We start from the raw sequence: 22,798 nt of genomic DNA, 5'->3' as shown, positions 1-22,798 counted from the left end.
TTCAGTAGATCTTAAGTTCAATTAGAAAGTAGTTAGTCTCTGCCAAGATATGTGTACCACTACTGCACCCAGAGTTATTGTTGCATGCAGATCATTGATGTGGTTTGTAGGCATAATACATGAGGTGGATTATTAGCCGCTCTCTTACTTTAGAAGCTTGCTAGACCTCAGAGATGGTGAATTTATGTCAGTTCCAGCTTAGGATGTCTAGCCCTGTTTCTGAAATTCATAATGTATTCAGTAATAGGGGCTTATCTTCCATCTCTGGGGCCAGAAGTAGTAAAGGCAACAGTGAGAAGCTATGTTTTGGGAGTCCCTTACACAGCCCTAGCCAACAACTCAAAAGAAGACTTCACATGTCTGGATTGAAATTTTTTGATATGTGGTCTTTGACTCTTGGAGAACACTATCAGCCCACATGAAAAAATTTAATAAAACTATATATGTATAGGTATAAACTGAATTATATCCATTCTAGGTTTTTTAGGTAAATATATAGTACTTTGATCCTGGTGTTGATTTTCCTTTTTTTTTTTTCTTTTTTTTTTTCTTTTTTTTTCTTTTTTTTCTCCTTTATTAATTTATTTTTGTTACATCTCAATGGTTATCCCATCCCTTGTATCCTCCCATTCTTCTCTCCCTCCCATTTTCCCCTTATTCCCCTCCCCTGTGATTGTTCCTGAGGAGGATTACCTCCCCCTGTATATTTTCAACCACCCATATTATTTTTTTATCTACCTACATTCTTCTCCTGTATTTGTTGCCACCATCTTTCTAAGGAGCTCCCTGTTTTCCTTTTCCCTCAACAGATCACTTGTATTTTCAAAGAAAGTTTGAGAAGGCCTTGAACATAGGGATAGCCTAGATGTATCAAATTGGTTTGTTGGCAATCATACCCACAGTCCTTTGCTAGATTTTCACTAACTGTGACTTTATGAAATCTTGATTGGCAAAGGACAGCCATGAGGAACCACTCAGCGATAACAACCTTCATTCTTCTGGGACTAACAGATGACCCACAACTTCAAGTTCTGCTTTTTATCTTCCTGTTCATCACATACATGCTCAGTGTAACAGGAAACCTGATTATCATCATCCTCACCTTGGTGGATCCCCATCTTAAAACACCCATGTACTTTTTCCTCAGAAATTTTTCTTTCCTGGAGGTTTCCTTTACTACAGTCTGTATTCCGAAATTCCTATACAGTTTATCAAGTGGAGACAATACCATTACCTATAATGCCTGTGCAAGTCAAATATTCTTTGTTATTCTCTTTGGAGCAACTGAATTTTTTCTTTTGGCAGCTATGTCCTATGATCGCTATGTGGCCATCTGTAAACCCCTTCATTATATGACCATCATGAACACCAAGGTGTGTACCTTACTAGTCGTCTCATGTTGGGTGTCTGGCTTAATGATTATTGTCCCACCCCTTAGCATGGGCCTCCAACTTGACTTCTGTGACTCCAATGCCATTGATCACTTCAGCTGTGATGCAGGTCCCCTTCTAAAGATCTCATGCTCAGACACATGGGTCATAGAACAGATGGTCATACTTGTGGCTGTCTTTGCACTCATTATTACCCTAATCTGTGTGATTCTATCCTACTCGTACATCATCAGAACAATTCTGAGATTCCCTTCTGCACAGCAAAGGAAAAAGGCCTTTTCCACCTGCTCATCCCACATGATTGTGGTTTCCATCACCTATGGAAGTTGCATCTTCATCTACATCAAGCCATCAGCTAAAGATGAAGTGGCCATAAATAAAGGAGTTTCAGTTCTTACTACCTCTGTTGCACCTCTGTTGAACCCTTTCATTTATACCTTAAGGAACAAGCAAGTTAAACAAGCTCTCGGTGACTCTGTAAAGAGGATTGCACTCATATCAAAGAGATAGAGGTTGTGATATAACATGTTATCCATTTCTCCTTTCAGACTTATTCTTTGTAATGACATCTAACATTTCACTCAGTTCTTACCCTAATGAAACTCATATGTTAAATTAAACTTATATGTAATATTATCATCATTCATGCTGAAATTATAAAATGTACATGCAAGAAACTAGGAAATTTTCCACTCTAGTCTGGTCTTTTTTTCCATAGCTCTAGGAAAAAATAATAGTAATGATATTTAAAAGTACATTCATAATAGAGTCACTTTTCTTCCTCTAGTTAGGTTATGAAAATTAACATCACAAAACCAAAAGTCAGAGCAACAGAAACAGAAAATAGCATCAGCAGAGATTTGCTAACAGAAAACAAGTCATCTCGGGTCAATTAAAATAGGTGGGAAAAGATAACCCCTATGATTTGACAATTTAAAAAAAGACATATCACCAATAAGATGTGCTTATTTCAACTTTATATTAAATGAAAGTGTTTCTGAGGCTGGAGAGATGGCTCCATGGTCAAGAGAATTCACGGCTTTTCCAGAGGAATGGATTCCACTTCCTAGCACCTCTGTTGGGTCCTTCACAACCACCTGAAACTCCAACTCTAGTGAATTTGACAGACACAAAAGCCCAAGAAAAATAGAAGTAGGAATTAAAAATATTCCCACCGAAAGAAGCCCAGGTATGGATCATTTGGGGGTAGAATTCTTCAAGACTTTAGAAGAATAATGAATAACTATACTATTAAAATTATTGTGCAGAACAGAAGATGAGAGCATACTTTCTAAAACTTTTTATTAAGTTTCTTTACCCTGATACTAAGACCACACAAAGATAGATACAAAACAAATGCTAGACCTATATTCCTTAAAAACACATGTAACTATAAACATTCTCAACAAAATACTTGCTAATTAAAATTTTTTTTAAATTCAAAAGATTATCCACCATAATCAAGTTGACTTCATACCAGAAATCCAGGGATAGTTCAACATACATAAATCAATAAGGTAATCTACCACATAAGCAGAGTTTAAACCTAATTTAAATGACTATTTCATTAAAGGCATAAAAAGCCATTGACAACTTCAACATTTCTTCATGATAACAGTCCTGGAATGATGAAGAATGCAACAGTCATATAGGTAATTTAGGTCATCTCACAGCCAACAACATCTACAAAAATAGAAACTCAAATTATTTTTCACCAAAATCAGGAATAAGACAAGGTTTTCTACTAAAGTCGGGAACAGGACAAAGTTGTCCACTCTCTCCATACCTATTCAATGTAGTACTTAGTCTTAGCTAGACTAAGTACTTGGTCTTTGTAGAAGATTATTATTTTTAAAATAAATTATCCCAAGGAAAGGCTAAGTCAGGGAAGCCAAGCAGCTGATAAACATTTCCATTAGTGTAGCAGGATTCAAATTAAGACATAAAAATACTACTTAACCTATATACAAAGGAAAAATAGATTAAAAAGAAATCAGTGAAACAACACCTTTAACAATAGCCTCCCAAAAAAGAAATGCCTTCGGGTAACCCTAATTAAACAAATGAAAAACTTCTATAATAAAAACTATAAGACAAAGAAGGAAACCATACCAGATGATGGAAGTATGTTCCATGATCATAGATATGTAGAATTAACATTGTGAAAATGGACATCTTGCCAAAAACAATCTAAAAACTCAATGAAACACACATTAATAGAAGCAAATTAAAAGTCCAGACATAATTTCACACACCTCAGGACAAGTAGTTTTAACAAAGAAGCCAAAAATACACACTGGAAAAACACAACATCTTCAACATATGGTGCTTGTCAAACTGGATATAGGAGAATTGAATAGATCAATATCTACCTCCTTTCACAAAACTCAGTTCCAAATGAGAAAAGGAAACCAATATAAAGCTAAATAGATGAAATCCTATAGAAAAGAAAATCACATTGAACGGGATACTGATAACATAGGTATTAAAACCAACCATTAAGAAATGGGACCTCACAGAAGTAATAAAAACTTCTCTACAAAGCATGGGAGCATGGGGAAAGAGAAGGATCCAGAGGGTCCTAGAAACCTACAAGAAGAACATTATGATGGGCAGATCTGGGCCCAGGGGTCCTGCTCAAACTATGGGACCAGGCAAGGACAATACGTTCAGTAAACTTCAAACCCCTACCCAGATCTAGCCAATGGACAGGACATTCTCCACAGCTGAGTGGAGAGTGGGGACTGACTTTCACACGTACTCTGGTGCCTCATATGTGACCACATCCCCTGGATGTGGAGACCTGGTGGCACTCAGAGGAAGGACAGCAGGCTACCAAGAAGAGACTTGATACCCTATGAGCATATACAGGTGGAGGAGGTCCCCCTCAGTCACAGTCATAGGGGAGGGGAGTAAGGGGAAAATGGGAGGGAGGGAAGAATGAGAGGATACAAGGGATGGGATAACAATTGAGATGTAATATGAATAAATTAATAAAATATATTTTAAAAGCTTCTGTACAGCAACATACATCATCATTTGAACAAAGCAGAAACCTACATAATGGGAAAATCTTTCCTGATTAAACATCAGATTTTAAGTTGAATTATTAGTTTCCTTGATGTTTAGTATGTTTTAGTTCTCTGTATATCTAGAATAAGAGAGACACTTTATTCTAGTCAAAGAAAGAGTTAACCAAGAAGACATAGCTATCCTCACCACACCTGCTCTAGCAAACACTGTGTGGAAGAGATATGGAGAGAGAGAGGGCAGTCTTGTCTTGTCCCTGATTTTAGTCAATTTCTCTAAGTTTCTATGCACTTAATTTGAAGCTGGCTATTTGCTTTCTATAGCTTTCCTTCATTGTGTTTGGGTATGGGCCTTGTATCCCTCATCTCTCCAAGGCTTTTGTTTTGTTTCTGGTTTCTGTTTTTGTTTTGTTTTTGTTTTTGTTTTTGTTTTTGTTTTTCGAGACAGGGTTTCTCTGTGTAACTGTGGCAGTCCTTGAACTCACAGCGATCCACCTGCCTCTGCCTCCCGAGTGCTGGGATTAAATGCATGTGCCACCACCGCCCAGCTCCAAGACTTTTAAGATGAAAGGGTGTTGGATATTGTTAAAGGCTCTTTCGTCATCTAATGAAATGGTTTTTTCTTTCAGTTTCTTTATATGGGAGATTACATCAATAGATTTTTCATTCATTGAACCATTCCTGCACCCCTGGGATGAAATCTCCTTGACCGTGGTCATTTGTGATGTGTTCTTTGATTTACTTTGTGAGTATACTATTGAGTATTTTCCTTATCAATGTAGGTAAGGGAGCTTGTTTTGAAGTTCGCTTTCTTCATTGAATCTTTATTTAGGTATCAGGGTGGCTTTTGCCTCATAGAATGGTTTGGCAATGTTCCTTCTTTTTCTATTTGGTGGAAGGTTGAGAAGTGTTGGTATTGGCTCTTCTACTTCAAATGGAACATTTTAAAAAACCAGGATAGCTAAGATTATCTTGTAAAATAAAAGAACTTGTTTTTTGTATTTCAGGTATGGCGATCCCTGATTTCAAGCTGTACTACAGACCAATAGTAATTTAAAACTACATGGTATTGGCACAGAAGCAGACAGCTTGATCAATGGAATCAAATCAATGAGCTAGTAATAAACCCATACACCTACACACGCTTGATATTTTTACAAAGGAGACAAAACCAGACAGTGGAAAAAAGAAAGCATCTTCAACAAATGGTGCTGGTCTACCTGGATGTCTACATGTAGAAGAATGCAAATAGGTCCATATGTATTACGCTGTGCAAAACTCAAGTCCTAGTGGATCAAAGACCTCAGCATGAAGCCAGATATGCTACATCTATAGAAGAGAAAGTGGGGAATCACCTAGAATGCAGTGGTACAGGAAACAATTTTCTGAACATAATAACAACATCTGAGACACTAAGATAACAATAAATAAATGGTAACTTAGGAAGCTGAAAAGCTTCTGCAAGGCAAAGAACACTGTAAATAGAATGAAACAGCTGTGTACAAATTGGGAAAAGATCTGCACCAACTCTACATATGACAGCGGGCAATTATCCAAAATATACAAAGAACTCAAGAAAGCAAATGCTTACAAACCAAATAACCCAATTAAAAAACAGCATACACAGCTAAACAGAAAATTCTAAACAAAGGAATATTGAATGGCCCAGAAACCATTCAAAGAAATGCTCAACATCCTTAGTCATGAGGGAAATGCAAATGAAAACAACGCTGAGATTCCATCTTACAGACATCAGAAATGTGAAGATGAAAATTTTAAGTGACAGCACACGCTGGCTGGTGTGTGGAGAAAGTGGAACAATCCTTCATTGCTTGTGGGAGTGTAAACTTGTACGAACACTTTAGAAATCATTCCAGCACTATACTATCCCTGAGTATATACCCAAACGATGCTCCACCATACTGCAAGGACACTTTCTCAACTAGGTTCATGGCAGCTTAATTTTTTTATTTTTTTATTTTTTTATTTTATCAATTTATTCAGATTACAACTCAGTTGTTATCCCATCACTTGTATCCTACCATTCCTCCCCACCCCCGCTTTCATCCTATTCCCCTCCCCTAGGTCTATGACCGAGGGGGACATCCTCCCCCACTATATGGTCATAGGCTATCAAGTCTCATCATGGTAGCCTCATAGCAGCTTTATTGATAGTTGTCAGAAACTAGATTTAACCTAGCTATCCCTCAAACAAACAATGAATGAAGAAAATGTGGTACATTTGCACAATGGAATACTACTTAGCTATTAAAAACAGGAAAATCATGAAATTTGCGGGCAAATGTATGGAACTAAATAGTTTGTCCTGAGTGAGGTTACTCCAGCCCTGAAAGACACACATGCTATATCCATAACGTACCAGATAACGATGCTATAATCCACAGGCCCAAGGAAGCTAAGTAACAAGGAGGGCCCAAGTAATGACGCTTGAATCTCAATCAGATGCTTCAACTAGGCATCTGAGGTAGACGGAGAGAAAGGATGGGGAGGGGAACCAGAGTGGGGATCAAGTGTGGGGAGAGTGGGGGCTGACAGGACTAGAAGAGAGAATGGAAGACAGTAGGGAGTGAGCATCTCTGGGACAAGGGAGGCTCAAGGTTGTCTATGAAGGTGACCTTACCTGAGACTTCTACCAACAGGGTATAAGAGCCTGCAGTAGCCACCTCCTGTAGCCAGGTAGGACTTCAAGTGAAGGGAGGGAACACCAACCTACCCATAAAAACTTCCACCTCAAATGTGTCCTGCTTATATAAAGGGACACGAAGATGAATGGGATTGGAGTATGTGATGTGAAATTCACAAAGAATAAATGAAAAGTTTAAAATGCATATCTAACAATCCTATGTTATTGCTTATTTCACCACCACTAAAAGAAAATAGCCACACAGCAGCACCTGCTTATGAAATATGTTTGTTTTTATAAATATGTGTGTGTATAAATGTATAGTTTTCCAAAAAAAAATCCTGTTTTGTCTTATAGATGTTTGCCTTTTTTGTATAAGAAGAAAACTAATAAGAACTATACTGCTCACAATTATAGATATGATGGAGGAAAGGTAATCATTTCTTCCTTCAAGTTTTCATATGAATGTAAATTACCACTTATATTAATATATGGGACCTCATACCATTTTGTTCTTTTTAGAAATAATTTAGTCACAGAATGATTGCTAAATCTATTGTCATTAATAGGTTTATGGAATAAAGTGGACAAATAACCTGAAAATAGAATTTAAAACAAAGGCAAAGAAATAAAACTTTCATGAGTATGAACAAAAATTTTCAATATCTCTACATGAATATCTTTAATCAAATATTCTTATAGTGCATCACATCAGCTCTTACATTTTAAGTAAGGGATTTTTTATCGTGTATTTCTTTCCATTTGTTCCACTGTCAGTGACTCTTAGTTTTAAAGCCTTTCAGTGACCAACACTTAAAAAATTAAATGCACACATGCTTTATGCATTTTTATTATTTGTACCTGAAATGAACATAAAGAGAAATTGTGAAGTATAATGCAAGTCAAAAATACCAACTTCTCAAAATGTGTTTTTTTCAGTTCATAATTATTTTCAAAAATAGAGGACTCATATATACACTAGCATATGCAAAAAAAAGTTGATAAATTAACTGAAACAATGGATGGAAGCAGACAGGTGATAAATGCAACTTGAAGATAATTTCCCTGTGATATTATCATGAAGAACATTGAAAGGATTTTCCTGAATGTTAAGAATTAAGAGACAGCCAAAATGTGTATTTTCTCTACACTGGCCATTTCAAAATACATTTAAGTCATACAAGAATTCAAAATAGCATTTCAGTGTGGCACAGCCAAAAGACCTTCCCTAGCTACCAAACTTCAAATGTTATAAGCATGACAACTCTCCTGAAGACAGATCCAGAAGAAAAGTATGAACTCATGCAATCAAAAAGACAAATATATAAACTTTGTGGTGGATCGATTGCTCAGTAGCTAAGAGCATACACTGTTCTTCCAGGGGACCTGAGTTCAGTTCTCAGTATTCACAACTGAAGGCTCCCCGCCTGTCACTCCAGTCCCAGGAAACCCAATGTCTCTGGCCTCTGCAAGCTCCCACAATCACATACGCATATACAACTCAGACAGTCACATTATTTAAAATGAAATAAAGTATTTTTAAGGAAAAATAAATTTCTATTGCCCATTGTTCATATATCTGCCTCATTTGCCCTGAAATTTCTGCATACTTCCTGTCAGTATTAACAAAAAGGAGCCTTTCGATGATTCATCTGTGTCTTAATGATGTCCCTCCATGGCACTCCTTGTTTACTCAATTCCCGTGGGCTAACAGAAAGACACACATAAAGTAAGTCCAAGCCCGGATCCCTTTTGACAGCATACCCAGATAACACTCTTTCTTGTTTGATTATTCAAACCATCATTTGCAACAACAAAAAATAGCATTCTCTTAAGCCTAAAGAAAATGTTATTTATTTGGGGGGGGGGTGTATAAGCTATAGTGCTGCAGAACCTCCATCTAGAAAACCCCTGTAAATGCAGAGGAAATGTTTTGCAAGTTCTTTGCGCTTTGTGAAGAAAAACAAATGCAGAGGTCCTCCATCAGCACACACTTTCCCACGTTTGCCTATGGAAGGAAGGGAAATAATGCCTCCACTGTAATCTGACAGGTGTTTCCAGCAACAGAAAGTAAGCATTCCATGAGTCAAATACTACTAGTCTCCATGCAAAAGAAATACAGTCTGGAAAGACACAACAAAGTTAAATTGTCTTGTTCGTCAGTTCAAGTGAAACCAGATAAGTTACTGAGCCAACTTGCGGGCTCTGAAATTATGACTGTTTAAGAAAGTAGTGTTTCAGACTTCAATTTCAAGATGGAACCAGAAGTAAGTTTGTTATCTTTATACATTATAAAATAGCCCAACTAACTTAAACATTTACCATATTTTCTGTATGTAAGATGTACATACTGTTTAGACTGAATGAGCTCTTATGCAAGTATATAAAGGAAAGGAGTGAGATAGTGTAATGGGGGAAAGGCTAAATATCACGTTTTCTCTCATTTGCAGAATCTAGATGTGTGTGTGTGTGTGTGTGTGTGTGTGTGTGTGTGTGATGAAAGCAGAGAGGGTGCAGGAAGTGGACCAAAGAGAAGGAAAGATGATGAAGAAGCATCTCACACTTACTTATTTTGCAGTATAAAATAATGTAAAAGCATGAAACTGTCATAGTGAAATTCATTATATTGTGCGCCAAGTAAAAACTAACTTAAAATATTTCATATGCATTTGTGTGGGTTCATAGCCTTTTTAACACTGAAACTGAATAAATGTTACCACTGAAGTAACTATTAATTAGTGTCTGGAGCTGAAAGCCAACAGTAAGCACTGGATTGTTCTCCCATACACCCTATGCTTAATGTTATACTCTAATGGAAATAGAGTCGTTAAAGTGTACTTTCAATTATTTGAGACAATATCTACTTCCTGTATAAGTGACTTAGACCATCTACTTGTTCGTTTGCATAACACCACTGTGTTAAAATTTGAATTACACATTTTGTGAATTAAATGTTTCTAGTCAATGACATTATTTTTTATTTTTTTATTTTTTATTTAATTAATTTATTCATATTACATCTCAGTTGTTAGCCCATCCCTTGTATCCTCCTATTCCTCCCTCCCTCTCACTTTCCCCCCTACTCCCCTCCCCTATGTCTGTGACTGAGGGGGACCTCCTCCCCCTGTATATGCTCATAGTAATGAGTGAGTTCACCCAGAAGCAAAAAGAGTTAAATGGTATATACTCACTTATATCAAGACACTAGTCCAAGGGGTATGTCCCCATGAAAAACTTTACCTACCAGGAAAGTGGGTCAGAGGGGAGAACATCCTATTGCGACTTTAGGTGTGAGAAGCCTGGGAGAATGAGGAAATAGAAGGATCCAGAGGGTCCTGGAAAACTACAGGTGGGTCAGGGCCCTGGGGTCCTCCTCAAACTATGACATTATTTTTTTTAATTTCCTTTCCTATCTTCTGGTCTTTGTATTACATAAGAAAATTTATCCAAAGACCCTGATGTATGAAATCCAGAAGAGAATGCCTGAACATGTCCACAAGTTAGGAGGTTGCTTCTCCAGCGAGAGGGTCATCGGAGTCAATTGCTGCTGAACTTGTAAATGTTTCTTAAACCTCAATGTACTTAGGCTTACAAAATGTAAATCTGAAGGTAAGACTAAATCACCTATGTAAGATTTTCAACTGTTTGTTTAGACTATGCATGTTCAAGACTCATTTTTACAATGTTGAGGAAAGGGAAGATCAGTTACACTATTTTACATGTTTCATTAGGCAACTTAATAATTTTTGAATATTAATAGATATAAATATCTTTAAATCATTGGGAATTGATTTAAGTAATATCATCGAAATTTTTTACCTACACTTATAGCTCTAATGTGTTTTTCAGTCAGCAGGTTAAACAACAGATATTATTTGTCATTTTGATGGAAAATAAGGAAAGGCAATTTTTGTTTATTTCATAAGAATATTCATCTTTACAAATGTTTTCTAAATACAATGCCCTATTTTTAGTATTTTTTTCTATGCATTTTCTGTTACGGAGGATACTTTGTATATTTAAAAAGAAGATCCACAATGAAAAACCACACAGTGCCCTCAGAATTCGTTCTATTAGGACTGTCGGATGACCCTGAGCTTCAGATTGTGATCTTCCTCTTTTTAATTATCATGTACATACTAAGTGTCACTGGGAACCTGACCATCATCACTCTCACTTTGGTAGACCCCCACCTACAGACCCCCATGTATTTCTTCCTCAGGAACTTCTCTGTTTTAGAAATAACCTTTACGACTGTCTGCATCCCTAGATTTCTAAGCACAATTGTTACCAGAGACAAAACAATTTCCTACAATAATTGCACAGCTCAGTTGTTTTTCTTCATCTTCATGGGCATCACTGAGTTTTACCTTCTCACTGCTATGTCCTATGATCGCTATGTTGCCATCTGCAAACCGCTGCACTACACAACCATCATGAGCAGAAAGGTCTGCGTATTGCTGGTGTTTTCCGCCTGGCTGGCAGGGTTCCTCAACATATTCCCACCCGTCATTCTTTTTCTCCAGTTAGATTACTGCGGCTCCAACGTCATTGATCACTTTGCTTGTGACTACTTCCCCCTCCTGCAGTTGTCTTGCTCAGACACGTGGCTCCTGGAAGTGATTGGGTTTTACTCTGCAATAGTGATCCTGCTCTTCACTTTGGCCCTAATCATTCTGTCCTACATGTTCATCATCCGGACAATCCTGAGACTTCCATCTGCCAGCCAGAGGAAAAAGGCGTTCTCTACGTGCTCCTCTCACATGATTGTCATCTCCATCTCATACGGTAGCTGCATATTCATGTACGCAAACCCTTCTGCCAAAGAAAGGGCATCACTGACCAAAGGGGTGGCTGTTCTCAACACGTCTGTCGCTCCCATGCTGAATCCGTTTATCTACACCCTGAGGAACCAGCAAGTGAAGCAAGCATTTAAGGACACCGTCCAAAAAGTGGTGCTTTTCTCTGGAAAATGAAAGTATTGTAATGCTAAAGTATGGTTTCTAAGGGAGAAAAAGCGTGATCTGTGGTAGGGTTGGAATTTTGGTATCGAATGACATTGCACATTTAAGAGTAAGCACTATGCTCTCAGCTCATTTCTGTGTGTGTTCACAGACATTGGCCTTTCCATTTATCACCTAGGTGTTTACCTGTGAGTGTATTTTTTTTTTCTAAAAAATGAAGCCTTTTCAGATTTATCCTGTCATGAATTTCATGTCAGAACCTTTCTTGATTTCAGTTATTTAGGAGTTTACCATCTTCTCACTATAAATTTATTCTCATTGTCGTTAATAAACTTGGGGAAACTGTTCCATGATTTTCCGATATTTCAAATCTTTATTGAAATTTATTTAGGTGGTATAGAAAGTCTAGGCTAATGGCTATGAGTCTGTACAGGAGCATGCTATTTTTGTGTAGACACAGTACATTTACCATGATAGAAAGTGTGTCAAGATGTGGATTTCACTGTGTAATATGAGAGAATGTTACCAGGAAATCTGTTTCTATTTAGCATTCCATGAGATAAAATGACCACAATCACTGGCAATTTGTGTAAAAATATTAAAAATTTTAAAATATTGTAATCATGTGAATAGTACTCTTTATACTAATAATTACAATAAAGAGAACTGGAGTGAAGGATGAAATAAAAATATGCAATGATTGTTAGAGTTTACCATCATCTCATTATAAATTTATTTTCGTTGTAGTTAATAAACTTGGGGAAACCCTCTCTGGCCAATCGGCCTTCTACTCAGTTTGACTGAGGCTTTCATGATTCTTCCAATTCTATTTGTAAAGTTATGTGAAGTGCCAAAAGCCATTCTGCCACAGAAGTTCAGTAGGCATGTGAGCTTTCTGGGAGGGGCTGGTATTTTGCAAGGTCTGTACCATTATGCACCTACAGGATTGCTTCCAGCCTCTGATACAACGTCAAGAGCCACTGATTTGGGGAAGTTCAGTAGGCATGAGAACTCTCTGGAAGGGATACAGTACTTTACAAGATCTCTATGGTGATGCGCCCTAGAATTGCTTCCAACCTCTGACAACCCCATCATTTGTGCACTGCGGCATCTAATATCTGGCGTTGGTGTGAACTTTCTGAGTATTTTTCCACTCTGATTGAACAAACTTCCTATGGGATCTTACTGAAGATGTATGGCTGTTCAGATGAATTAATCCCCCTGATTATGGAATTCCTGATTTTATTCCAACAACTTTAAAAGTTAAATTGTATTAGATCTTCTAAAGCAATTTTAGAAAATTTGTGGCTGCAATAAATACCTTTGTGGACCTCCAGATGTCTCAGTAGAGGTCAGGCTTGAAACAAATTTGTTACCTCAAATAAACCATCAGTCCAGATGGCACTGTGAATCCTGGTATACACCATAAATATGGGCAAGTTGTTTTAAACCTCCGTGGACCGAAAATATAATGGGGATACAAAGAAATGTCTAAGTTAAACACAAACCTTGATGTCCAAATACACAAACTGTTCAGTTATAATCCCTTACACCTTGTCACCTTATGGCATTATATGCTGTAATTTTTGATTCTCTTTGTTTCTTAGAATGAAATACAGATAAAACCATTGTCCTGAACTCATTATAAACTAAGCAATACCTGGAAAATATGTAGCCAGGTCAGTCCTATGGTGCATGAATGATTACCAATACACATAGTAAACATAACTGCAAACACAGAGTTGGAAAAGTAACAGATAATGTGTGAGGTAAATAATAAGACAATGAATAGAGAGGCCAGAATAACAACGATTTTGTTTTTAAGAAACAGCTGCTTTTATTCATTCAGTCTATTAATCAAAGCAGAGCAGGGCAGCACCATGACTCAGTGTCTCTCTCTCTCTCTCTCTCTCTCTCTCTCTCTCTCTCTCTCTCTCTCTCTCTCTCTCTCTCTCTCTCTCTTTTATGTAAACTATATTGAAGATTTTTCCTGTCTATAATTTTAGAGATCCATTTTAAGTGAAAATGTTTTCTTTTGCTTTTAAAGATGAAGCAAAGAGGATAGTAGGAAACAAATTATAGCACGTGGGCAATATGTATCTGAACAGTGATTCTAATTATCAGGATGATAATTCAACAAGCAAGCCATTGGATCAACTCCCATGGAGTGGAGACACTTTACAAAATAAAATTATACATGGCAATCTTAGGATTTCAGAATTAAATGCTATTGAGATTATTTATTCTTTCATAAAAATGTTAACTGAACACATACAAAATGTCAGGGTAGGCTCATAGGCATTTTCACAAATTAACATATCCCAGGAAAACTAAATGTTCAAGAGCCAAAAAAGTTGTATAAGTATCTTATACAACAAAGAAAATCATGTAATTACAGAATCTTGGCTCTCCTTAACAGTTCCCTAATAATCTCAAATGTAACAGCGTGACTGTAGCAACTTTTCATTTTATTATATTTCCCTTTCTCTTGTGATGAGAACTCGATCATGTTTGGATTTATCTGAACCAGCAATATAAGCCATCTCTGTAAATTACATGTTTGATGATTCATTATCTCACTTACAGATACTGATTACCTATTCTTTATTGTTTCATTAAGTCTTACAGCTCTGTGACATTGGATCACTTATGCTGAAATTCCCAAGATCAGGTAGCCCGATACTTAGGTTTGTTTTTGGTTTGTTTTTTTTTTCATTTTGCCCTGTTTATATAATGAAACATGTTTCTGTCTTTTATCAATGCATTTGATCCATTGGAGCCTAAGCAATGGGAAGTGAGTTTGTCTCATAAGTACATGTAACGAAGTTAATAGGCTAGGATGGTGAAGTTATGATCATCCATATGAAGGAATTTTCATAAGGTACTGGAATTTCAGTTTTCAAGCGACCTCATTTAATGGCTGTGATATTTTTAAAGCAAAGAAAGCAGTGTGCTCATTATTATATCCCAAAGGACTTCTTAAAGTAATCCAATAAATGTATTTGTTAAATTAACAAACAAATAGAAGTCTCAAAATACCTTCGCCCTGTTCTCATTATCAATAAAATTTTTAAATTAATATTTATTTCTATCATATTTTTCTTAAAACTGTTGCTGTTTCTTCACCCATTTCTCCGTAGATGTAGTTTTATTATGTTTTAAATTTCTTTACCATTGTGTAGTTACAAAAGACAGAATTACAGTTTATTTTGTACAATTTTCTATTTCTTTTCAATCTGAAGTCTCATTTGAAATTCATAAAGTAATAGATATTCATATATTGGGAGTCCATTTATCTTTCATCATTGTTCCTAAATTAAAATAAGAAAGCCTATTTTAGGATATTTTTAATCACTTATTCTTTTTTTTTTTTTTTTACTTTTTTAGGTCAAATTTTTTTAATTAAATGTTTTTTTTTTACTTTTACATACACATTTATATTACTACACATATATACAATAAACTACCTATAGCAAGAAGAACGATGACATAATCAGGAATTATATAAATGATACATTCTTAATGGTTTTGGCTATTCTAAAAGAATTATTGATAGATTTTTGCTACACTTCTACACAAACATACATCTTTCTTGCACATAATTCAGCGGTGAAAGTTCCTTTTAAATACAACATTGTTTATTCTTTCAAATTTAATATGTGTATACAATGTACTTTGAAGTCACTTGCCCGTCACTCTCCTCCTCCAGGCCCTCCAAAACATTTTCCCTCCATTCCCTCCATGCTGGAATTGTTACTTGGCCTGGTCTTGCACAGATCTTGTGTAGGCAACCACAGCAGCTGTGAGTGCATTAGTATAAATGTATTTTCTTGTCCAGGACATAGTTTTGATCTAGTCTTCCTCACACTCTGGTTCTTACCACTTCTAATCATTTTAATTTAATCTTCCATGTTAACTCTGAGCCTTTCAAGGAGGATTTGCAACACAGATGGGGTGTGTCTGTGGCTGAGCACTCAGTGTGCACATATTTTCTGGTGTTTCACATGTTATGAGGATATCACACACTACAAAAAGAAGTGTTTAACTATCACACATTAAAAAAAGAAGTTCTCTGTACTATGTGTAGTACAACTAAATTTTCTATTAAATGTTATTCCTATGTCTGTTTGCTATGAATCTTTATTTATCAAACTGATGGAATCAACTTCCAAGAACCTTTCATCAGTACTGAATGAACTTTTAAATATTTATTCAACAAACTGCAATCTCTCTCTCTCTCTCTCTCTCTCTCTCTCTCTCTCTCTCTCTCTCTCTCTCTCTCTCTCTCCCTGACCCCCCCACCCCCACCGCCCTCTTCTTTGGAGATAATACATTCCAGAATTTCCACTTGAATAATTCTCTTTTTTATTTTTTTTAATTCTCTTTTTTTTATAAGACAAGGTTTCTCTGTGTAGCCTTGGCTGTCCTGGACTCACTTTGTAGACCAGGCTGGCCTCGAACTCACAGAGATCCGCCTGCCTCTGCCTCCCTGGGTGCTGGGAATACAGGCATGCACCACCGCACCCAGCAAATAATTCTCTTTTCACACACTAAGCCATCATTTTAATTCTTATGATCAAGTTCCCCTAAATAGAACACTTTGGGTGTTTGCTTAATTTTGAATATTTTGATATAGACAATGGCGAGATATATTACAGTAAACAATTTAATTAACAAGGCATTTCTGCCTCACTCCTCAGTCATCGCTACTATGATGTACGGCTCTTCCACCCTAGGCTACATCTCAGCTACTTCCTCAGTAGCTTTGTAGAATCCTAGAGAGAAAAATCTTTGTGTAACCTGAGGGAACTTGCCTAAACTTACAATGGGTTAGTTCCATTCTCTGATAATTAGGGACAGTAAACTTTCTCCACTACTATAAAACACTCACAAAAATATCTATATACTTGATTGCTTAATAAGGTGTAACTGTTAATTCTAGTTCTAATTTAATCACAAATAACCATTTGTGTTCAATTTTCTCGGGAACAATAAAGCTTTATGCACTCTAACGGTGATAACAGAGCAAATTCCTCTCTGTACTGCCACAAGGGAAGCAGCCCAGGTTTCTCCCGTGAGCACTGGGGATAATAAATCTTATTTATTCAAATTGAATTTTTTCTTTGGAGCCTTAAATTTAAAATATTTTATGTATTTGCTCATTGTTTGCTTTACCAAATCCTTCAGATAATGTCTATCTATATTCAGAGACTATTTCAATTGTAAATGCTACTTAATTCTTCGAGTCAGGTGTACTCATAAGATATTTCAACTTCTAGCTCAGGTAGTAGTAAGGCATCTGTAGTGACGGTTTAAATTGCAGTGGGCAAAAGACGTCCTAAACTTACAGCAATAGCACTGAATTTATAAGTGGTAGCTGTCATGGGAAACCAGTTTGGAGAGTGGTTTCAGGATCATCCCCAACGCAAGTCATTCATTAATATATATGATGTAATTTTATGTTTAACCACAACTGAGTTCTTTTCTCTGTGATATCACTTGATATAAAAAGTACCCCTGAGAAACATTCCCTTAAAATACTAAGAATCTATGACCAACTAATGAACTTGTTTGATATGAAAGCATCCATTCTATTAGGCAGTGAGACACTGACCGTCTACATTAATACATTAGCAAGATAATATATCCAGTATATCCATTAAGCATACCAATTGGTTATGCAAAACCAAATGGTCAGCTTTAAAACATATACATACAAATAACACTAGGTAGACTGAGAAAGTTATATTTATATATTTAGGTGTGTGTGTGTGTGTCTGTGTGTGTGTGTGTCTGTGTGTGTGTCTGTGTGTGTGTGTGTCTGTGTGTGTGTCTGTGTGTGTGTGTGTATGTCTGTGTGTGTGTCTGTGTGTGTCTGTGTGTGTGTATGTCTGTGTGTGTTTGTCTATGTGTGTGTCTGTGTGTCTGTGTGTGTGTCTGTGTGTGTGTATGTCTGTGTGTGTGTGTGTCTGTGTGTGTGTCTGTGTGTCTGTGTGCGTGTGAACAACAATGTAAGAAAAAGAGGCCAAGGATTTGAAAGCAAAGAGGAGTACATGGGAGGGTAAAAGAGAAGGGAGAAATTTTATACTTATGTTACAATATCGAAAAAAAAATTAATGAAAGATGGTATGTGGGCAGGAAGAATGTTATGTGCATTTGACTTGACGAAAAGACAGATTCCAAAACTATAACTAATTCTCACTCTGCTTTGTGAAAGAAAATTCCAAGTGAGAGCTGACTTTATAATTTCTGTATGCCTAGTATGAAAGGCTGAACTCAAGCTGAGATGGGCTTTAAAAAAATAATGTTTGAGGGAACAAATGGCATTGATTATAATCACAACTTGTTGAAAGATATAAAACCATAGAGATATGTCTGATGTCTTTCATCATGCAGAATAATGAGCACCTCAGATCATACCAAAACTAATTGTCATTTCCCCCAAAGTAGAAAAGTCTTGCTCATTCATAGTTTAGTGTGTTGTTAATTAGAGACTTTGGATCTCTGTTTTTTATGTTTGTCTATTTTATGTGTGTAGGTGTTTTGCATGCATGCATGCATATGTGTGCACCATATATGTTCCTGTTGCCAAAGGAAGTCAGAAGAAGGTGTCAGAACCCCGGAACTAGAGTTACAGATGGCATGAACACTGTGTGACACTGAGTTACACATGTGTGAACACTATGTGACACTGAGAACCAAATCGAGTTTCCCCACAAGAACATTATATTTTTCTGCTTTGATTTCAGGTCATTTTTACCTAATCTTTTCTAAACTGCATAAAGTAATTTGGACCATTTTACTCCTTAGTATCCTGAGGATCAAATCACTGTGGTGTCTTTTGTTTACCCGTTTAACCAATCCCCTGGAGTTCATGCTAAATAGAACAGATAAAATTAGGACTAACCTGAACAGCATTGCCTTGCCATGGATCTATCACCCCACTCATCGAGCTAGTAAAGACAGTATATCAGTCTTTTTATGATAATTTATTTTTAAAATATCAAGGTATTATTTCTTTAGGTACAAAGACAGAATAACCAAGAACCATATGTTCTTAGTTGTATTGGATTCACGAGGATAAATGAGTTAATATGTGCCTTTTAAAAGATTGGAGAGGTCTTAGGGTTTTATTTTATTATTGATATTTTGGATATTTAATTACAAGTATAAGATATCAGAGGAAAAATTAATAACAAAATGTTTTGAAAGTGCTAAAATTTACTGAAACAAACTAATAAGCCATCAGAAATGACAGTGACTATACCAGTAATATTTAGCAAAAAGTAAGTATATTTATTCAGGAATATAATTTTGCTTTTAAAATATGTATCTCCATTCTGTATAAGCAAATTCAATATGTACTTTATATATAATTAAACAACACAATTTCAATTAGATATATAAATAAAATAAAAATTTAGTGCTGCAACCAAATTTTTACATTGTAGCAAAACTATATTCTAAGTCATAGGGCTAAATTACTTTTCATGTTATTATCATCTTACCAGCTTGCAATACATTTTAGTATATGGAAGCCATGGGATCAGTTTGTACAAAATTGGGGGAAAGTCACTTGCTATACTAAGCAGGTATCCTTTGTTTTAGCTTTGTACATGAATTTTGTACATTGCAAAGATTAGGTCCAACATGTAAACCCAGAAGACAAGGAGCTTTACGCCACATGTGACCGCAAATATCAGAAAATGGATAGTGAGACCATCTCATTTCCAAGAAGACGTGTAGGTAAAAATTTGAGGGAAATTCATTCATCTAGCAAATAAATTGACTAAAGCTAAGAAAATGCCACATACTTCACAACAGTAACAACAGTAACACTTGTAAATACTGAAGAGAACAGATGAGACTGTGGCCTGAAGCTTTGTAATAACTTCATCCGTGAATGAACAAGTAAAAAATAAAATTTATATTACACCAAAAATGATGATGGATGCAAAATACGGAAGAAAGAAAATAATCTTGCTCTCCTGAAAACTAACTTTGAATGTTGAACTGTGTCACTTATTATTCACAAAAGAGAATAAACAATGTTGCACAAAAGTGATTTCCAGGATTAAAAATAGAACAGGTAAGAGGAGCACTTTCAGTTTACAAAAATAAAATTAGAGCCATGATTTGTAGTACACATCTACAGTCTCAGAGTTCATGGGGCTGAGGCAGGAGTTTGTGAATTCAAAGCCAGAATGACTGCATAGCAAGACTTGTCTCACCAACAAAATAAGACTTCATTTTGTCTAAGTATTGCTTTATATGTCACAGTGTAGACTCAAGATAGGAATATGCTAGATTAAATACATCCAATAACAGAGTAATTAGAATTCTCCAGAAAACCATTGTAGCAGACAAGAAATGACCTGCAACATAAACTCTGTAATTAGACTCAAGTGTCTTTCCTCCACCAGATGTGTCCATGTGTGAATGCCAGGAACACACAACTCTGAGCCACTGAGTTATCTCCAAAAGTATAAAGGTCTGAAGATTAAATAAATAAATAAAATAAAATAGGGAAATGTTTTAAAGATGTAGACAAAAATCTATATTGAAAATAAGCACTTGGGCATTTTCTTGTTTCAGGTAATAATCAGTAGGCATAGACTTATGGCAAAATATATGAGAATATGATGAAGAAACTAAGGTCTCGATTATGAAGTGAAGTAAGAATAATATATCTTAAAGTATTTTGTTTGATTTACCACAAAATCAGCTTTAAACCACAATGGTAACAATAATTTTTATATTGTTTTTGTAATTATATAATTAGACTTATATAATTTTTATATTATTTACATGTGTTTAGCCAGGTATTTGATTCATTAGATATATGATCCAAACAAATATGTTGATATGTGTGTGTGGTAGCAATAGGAGTAGTAGTTAGTAAAATGATTACTGCAATAAAGAAAATTATTTTATCTATCACTCTCTACTTACTGTTTTTCCTTTTGCTTCAAGAATACATAAAAATCTCCCAAACTAAAATTTTTAGTAAATTTTAATGAACAACAGTGTTAAGTATGTTTTAGTAAACATACACACTACCCATTAGTTATCTAAACTTATTTATCCTATATGAGTAAAAAAAATATACCCTCTTTGAAAATATTAGGATTACATTGACTATGTTACAAATATAAATAATATATAATACTTTTTATGGTCATGCGCACATTGTGTTATAATACCCAGATTTACAACAGAGACATGACCACCTGAACATAGACGCCATCACAGATGAATCTGAAGGACATTATTATAAGTAAAATAAGCCAGACCCAGGTAGCCAGTTTGTCTCTTTATTACCAAAGTTGACTTCATATTTCATCTATTTAGAAAATGCATTTAGAAGCAGAGACTATTATGAGAAATTCCACAGCAGTAACGGAGTTTATTCTTCTTGGACTGACAAACGACCCACAGTGGCAGCCTGTGATTTTCACGTTTCTCCTTGTCACCTACATGCTAAGTGTGACTGGAAACCTCATCATTATCACCCTAACCCTCTCAGATGCCCATCTGATGACGCCCATGTACTTCTTCCTTCGCAATTTCTCTCTCTTAGAAATATCGTTCACATCTGTCTGCATTCCTAGATTCCTTGTTACTGTTGTGACAGGAGATAGAACCATTTCTTACAATGGCTGTGTGGCTCAGCTGTTCTTTTTCATTTTCTTGGGAGTGACGGAATTTTACCTTCTGGCTGCCATGTCCTATGACCGCTACGTGGCCATCTGCAAGCCTCTACACTACACGACCATCATGAGCAACCGTGTGTGCGTTCTCCTTGTCTTCAGCTCATGGTTGGCAGGGTTCCTGATCATCTTCCCACCAATTATCCTTCTTCTGCAGCTGGACTTCTGTGCCTCCAACATAATTGACCACTTCATCTGTGACTCTTCTCCAATGTTGCAGCTTTCTTGCTCAAACACTCGCTTCCTAGAGCTCATGGCATTTTTGTTAGCTGTGGTAACGCTCATGGTCACCTTGACATTAATTATTCTCTCTTACACATATATCATCCGGACAATTCTGAGAATACCTTCTGCAAATCAAAGGAAAAAGGCCTTCTCCACCTGCTCCTCCCACATGATCGTTGTCTCCCTATCTTACGGCAGCTGCATCTTCATGTACATCAAGCCTTCTGCAAGGGAGAGGGTGACTTTAAGCAAAGGGGTAGCTGTGCTCAATACCTCAGTGGCTCCTCTCCTGAACCCCTTCATCTATACCCTGAGGAACCAGCAAGTGAAGCAAGCCTTCAAAACTATGGTCCAGAGGATCCTCTCTTCTTCAAAGAAATTAACATGATCATGAGGAAAATGGGTCTCCAAAGACAGAGCTGAATGAAAACCTCTCCTTCTCTACATAGGCTCTTCCCCAACACATCGTATTAAACTTTACTAATAAGATGGAGCAAAATGTATACAGAAAATAAATAGAGGCATAAGATGAAACATATTGATGTCCCTAAATTTTTATTTTTCTAAAGAAAATATAAGTAAAGTTGTATAGAAAGTAAGAAACGTATTTTATTATTTGGCACTATATTTCTTAAAAACATATTATCCAACTGAAAATGTCTCTATTTCCACTAATATTTTTTAATGTAAAATCATGATCTCTAAGGGTCTATTGCTATCCTGACTTTAGGTTAAGATTCTTTCCACTGGCACAATTGTCATTTCTAATGACAGGCTACCAACTGAGCAGGAGGTATTGTGTGCAGACTGGTGGGACGCTGACGTTCTTCTGATC

The 22,798-nt window shown here is 36.2% G+C and overlaps 2 protein-coding genes across 2 annotated transcripts; both read left to right on the top strand.

Moving 5' to 3' along the window:
• Positions 1 to 962: 962 nt before the first annotated feature.
• LOC311584222 (uncharacterized protein) lies at positions 963 to 12,040 on the top strand (the record flags this gene model as incomplete). The annotated part of the gene is made up of 2 exons (XM_084758321.1): positions 963 to 1,889; positions 11,039 to 12,040. 2 exons carry the CDS (start codon positions 963 to 965, stop codon positions 12,038 to 12,040), a joined length of 1,929 nt encoding a protein of 642 aa, XP_084614447.1.
• Positions 12,041 to 21,382: 9,342 nt separating this feature from the next.
• Positions 21,383 to 22,351, top strand: LOC311584221 (olfactory receptor 6C75; the record flags this gene model as incomplete). Its single annotated transcript, XM_084758320.1, has 1 exon — positions 21,383 to 22,351. The coding sequence occupies one exon, from the start codon at positions 21,383 to 21,385 to the stop codon at positions 22,349 to 22,351; it is 969 nt and encodes a 322-aa protein (XP_084614446.1).
• Positions 22,352 to 22,798: the final 447 nt, after the last annotated feature.

The sequence above is a fragment of the Acomys minous genome (assembly GCF_964271855.1).
Source record: "Acomys minous genome assembly, chromosome: 15".
Classification (NCBI taxonomy): Eukaryota; Metazoa; Chordata; class Mammalia; order Rodentia; family Muridae; genus Acomys; species Acomys minous.
This window is presented reverse-complemented; position numbering and strand designations above follow the sequence as displayed.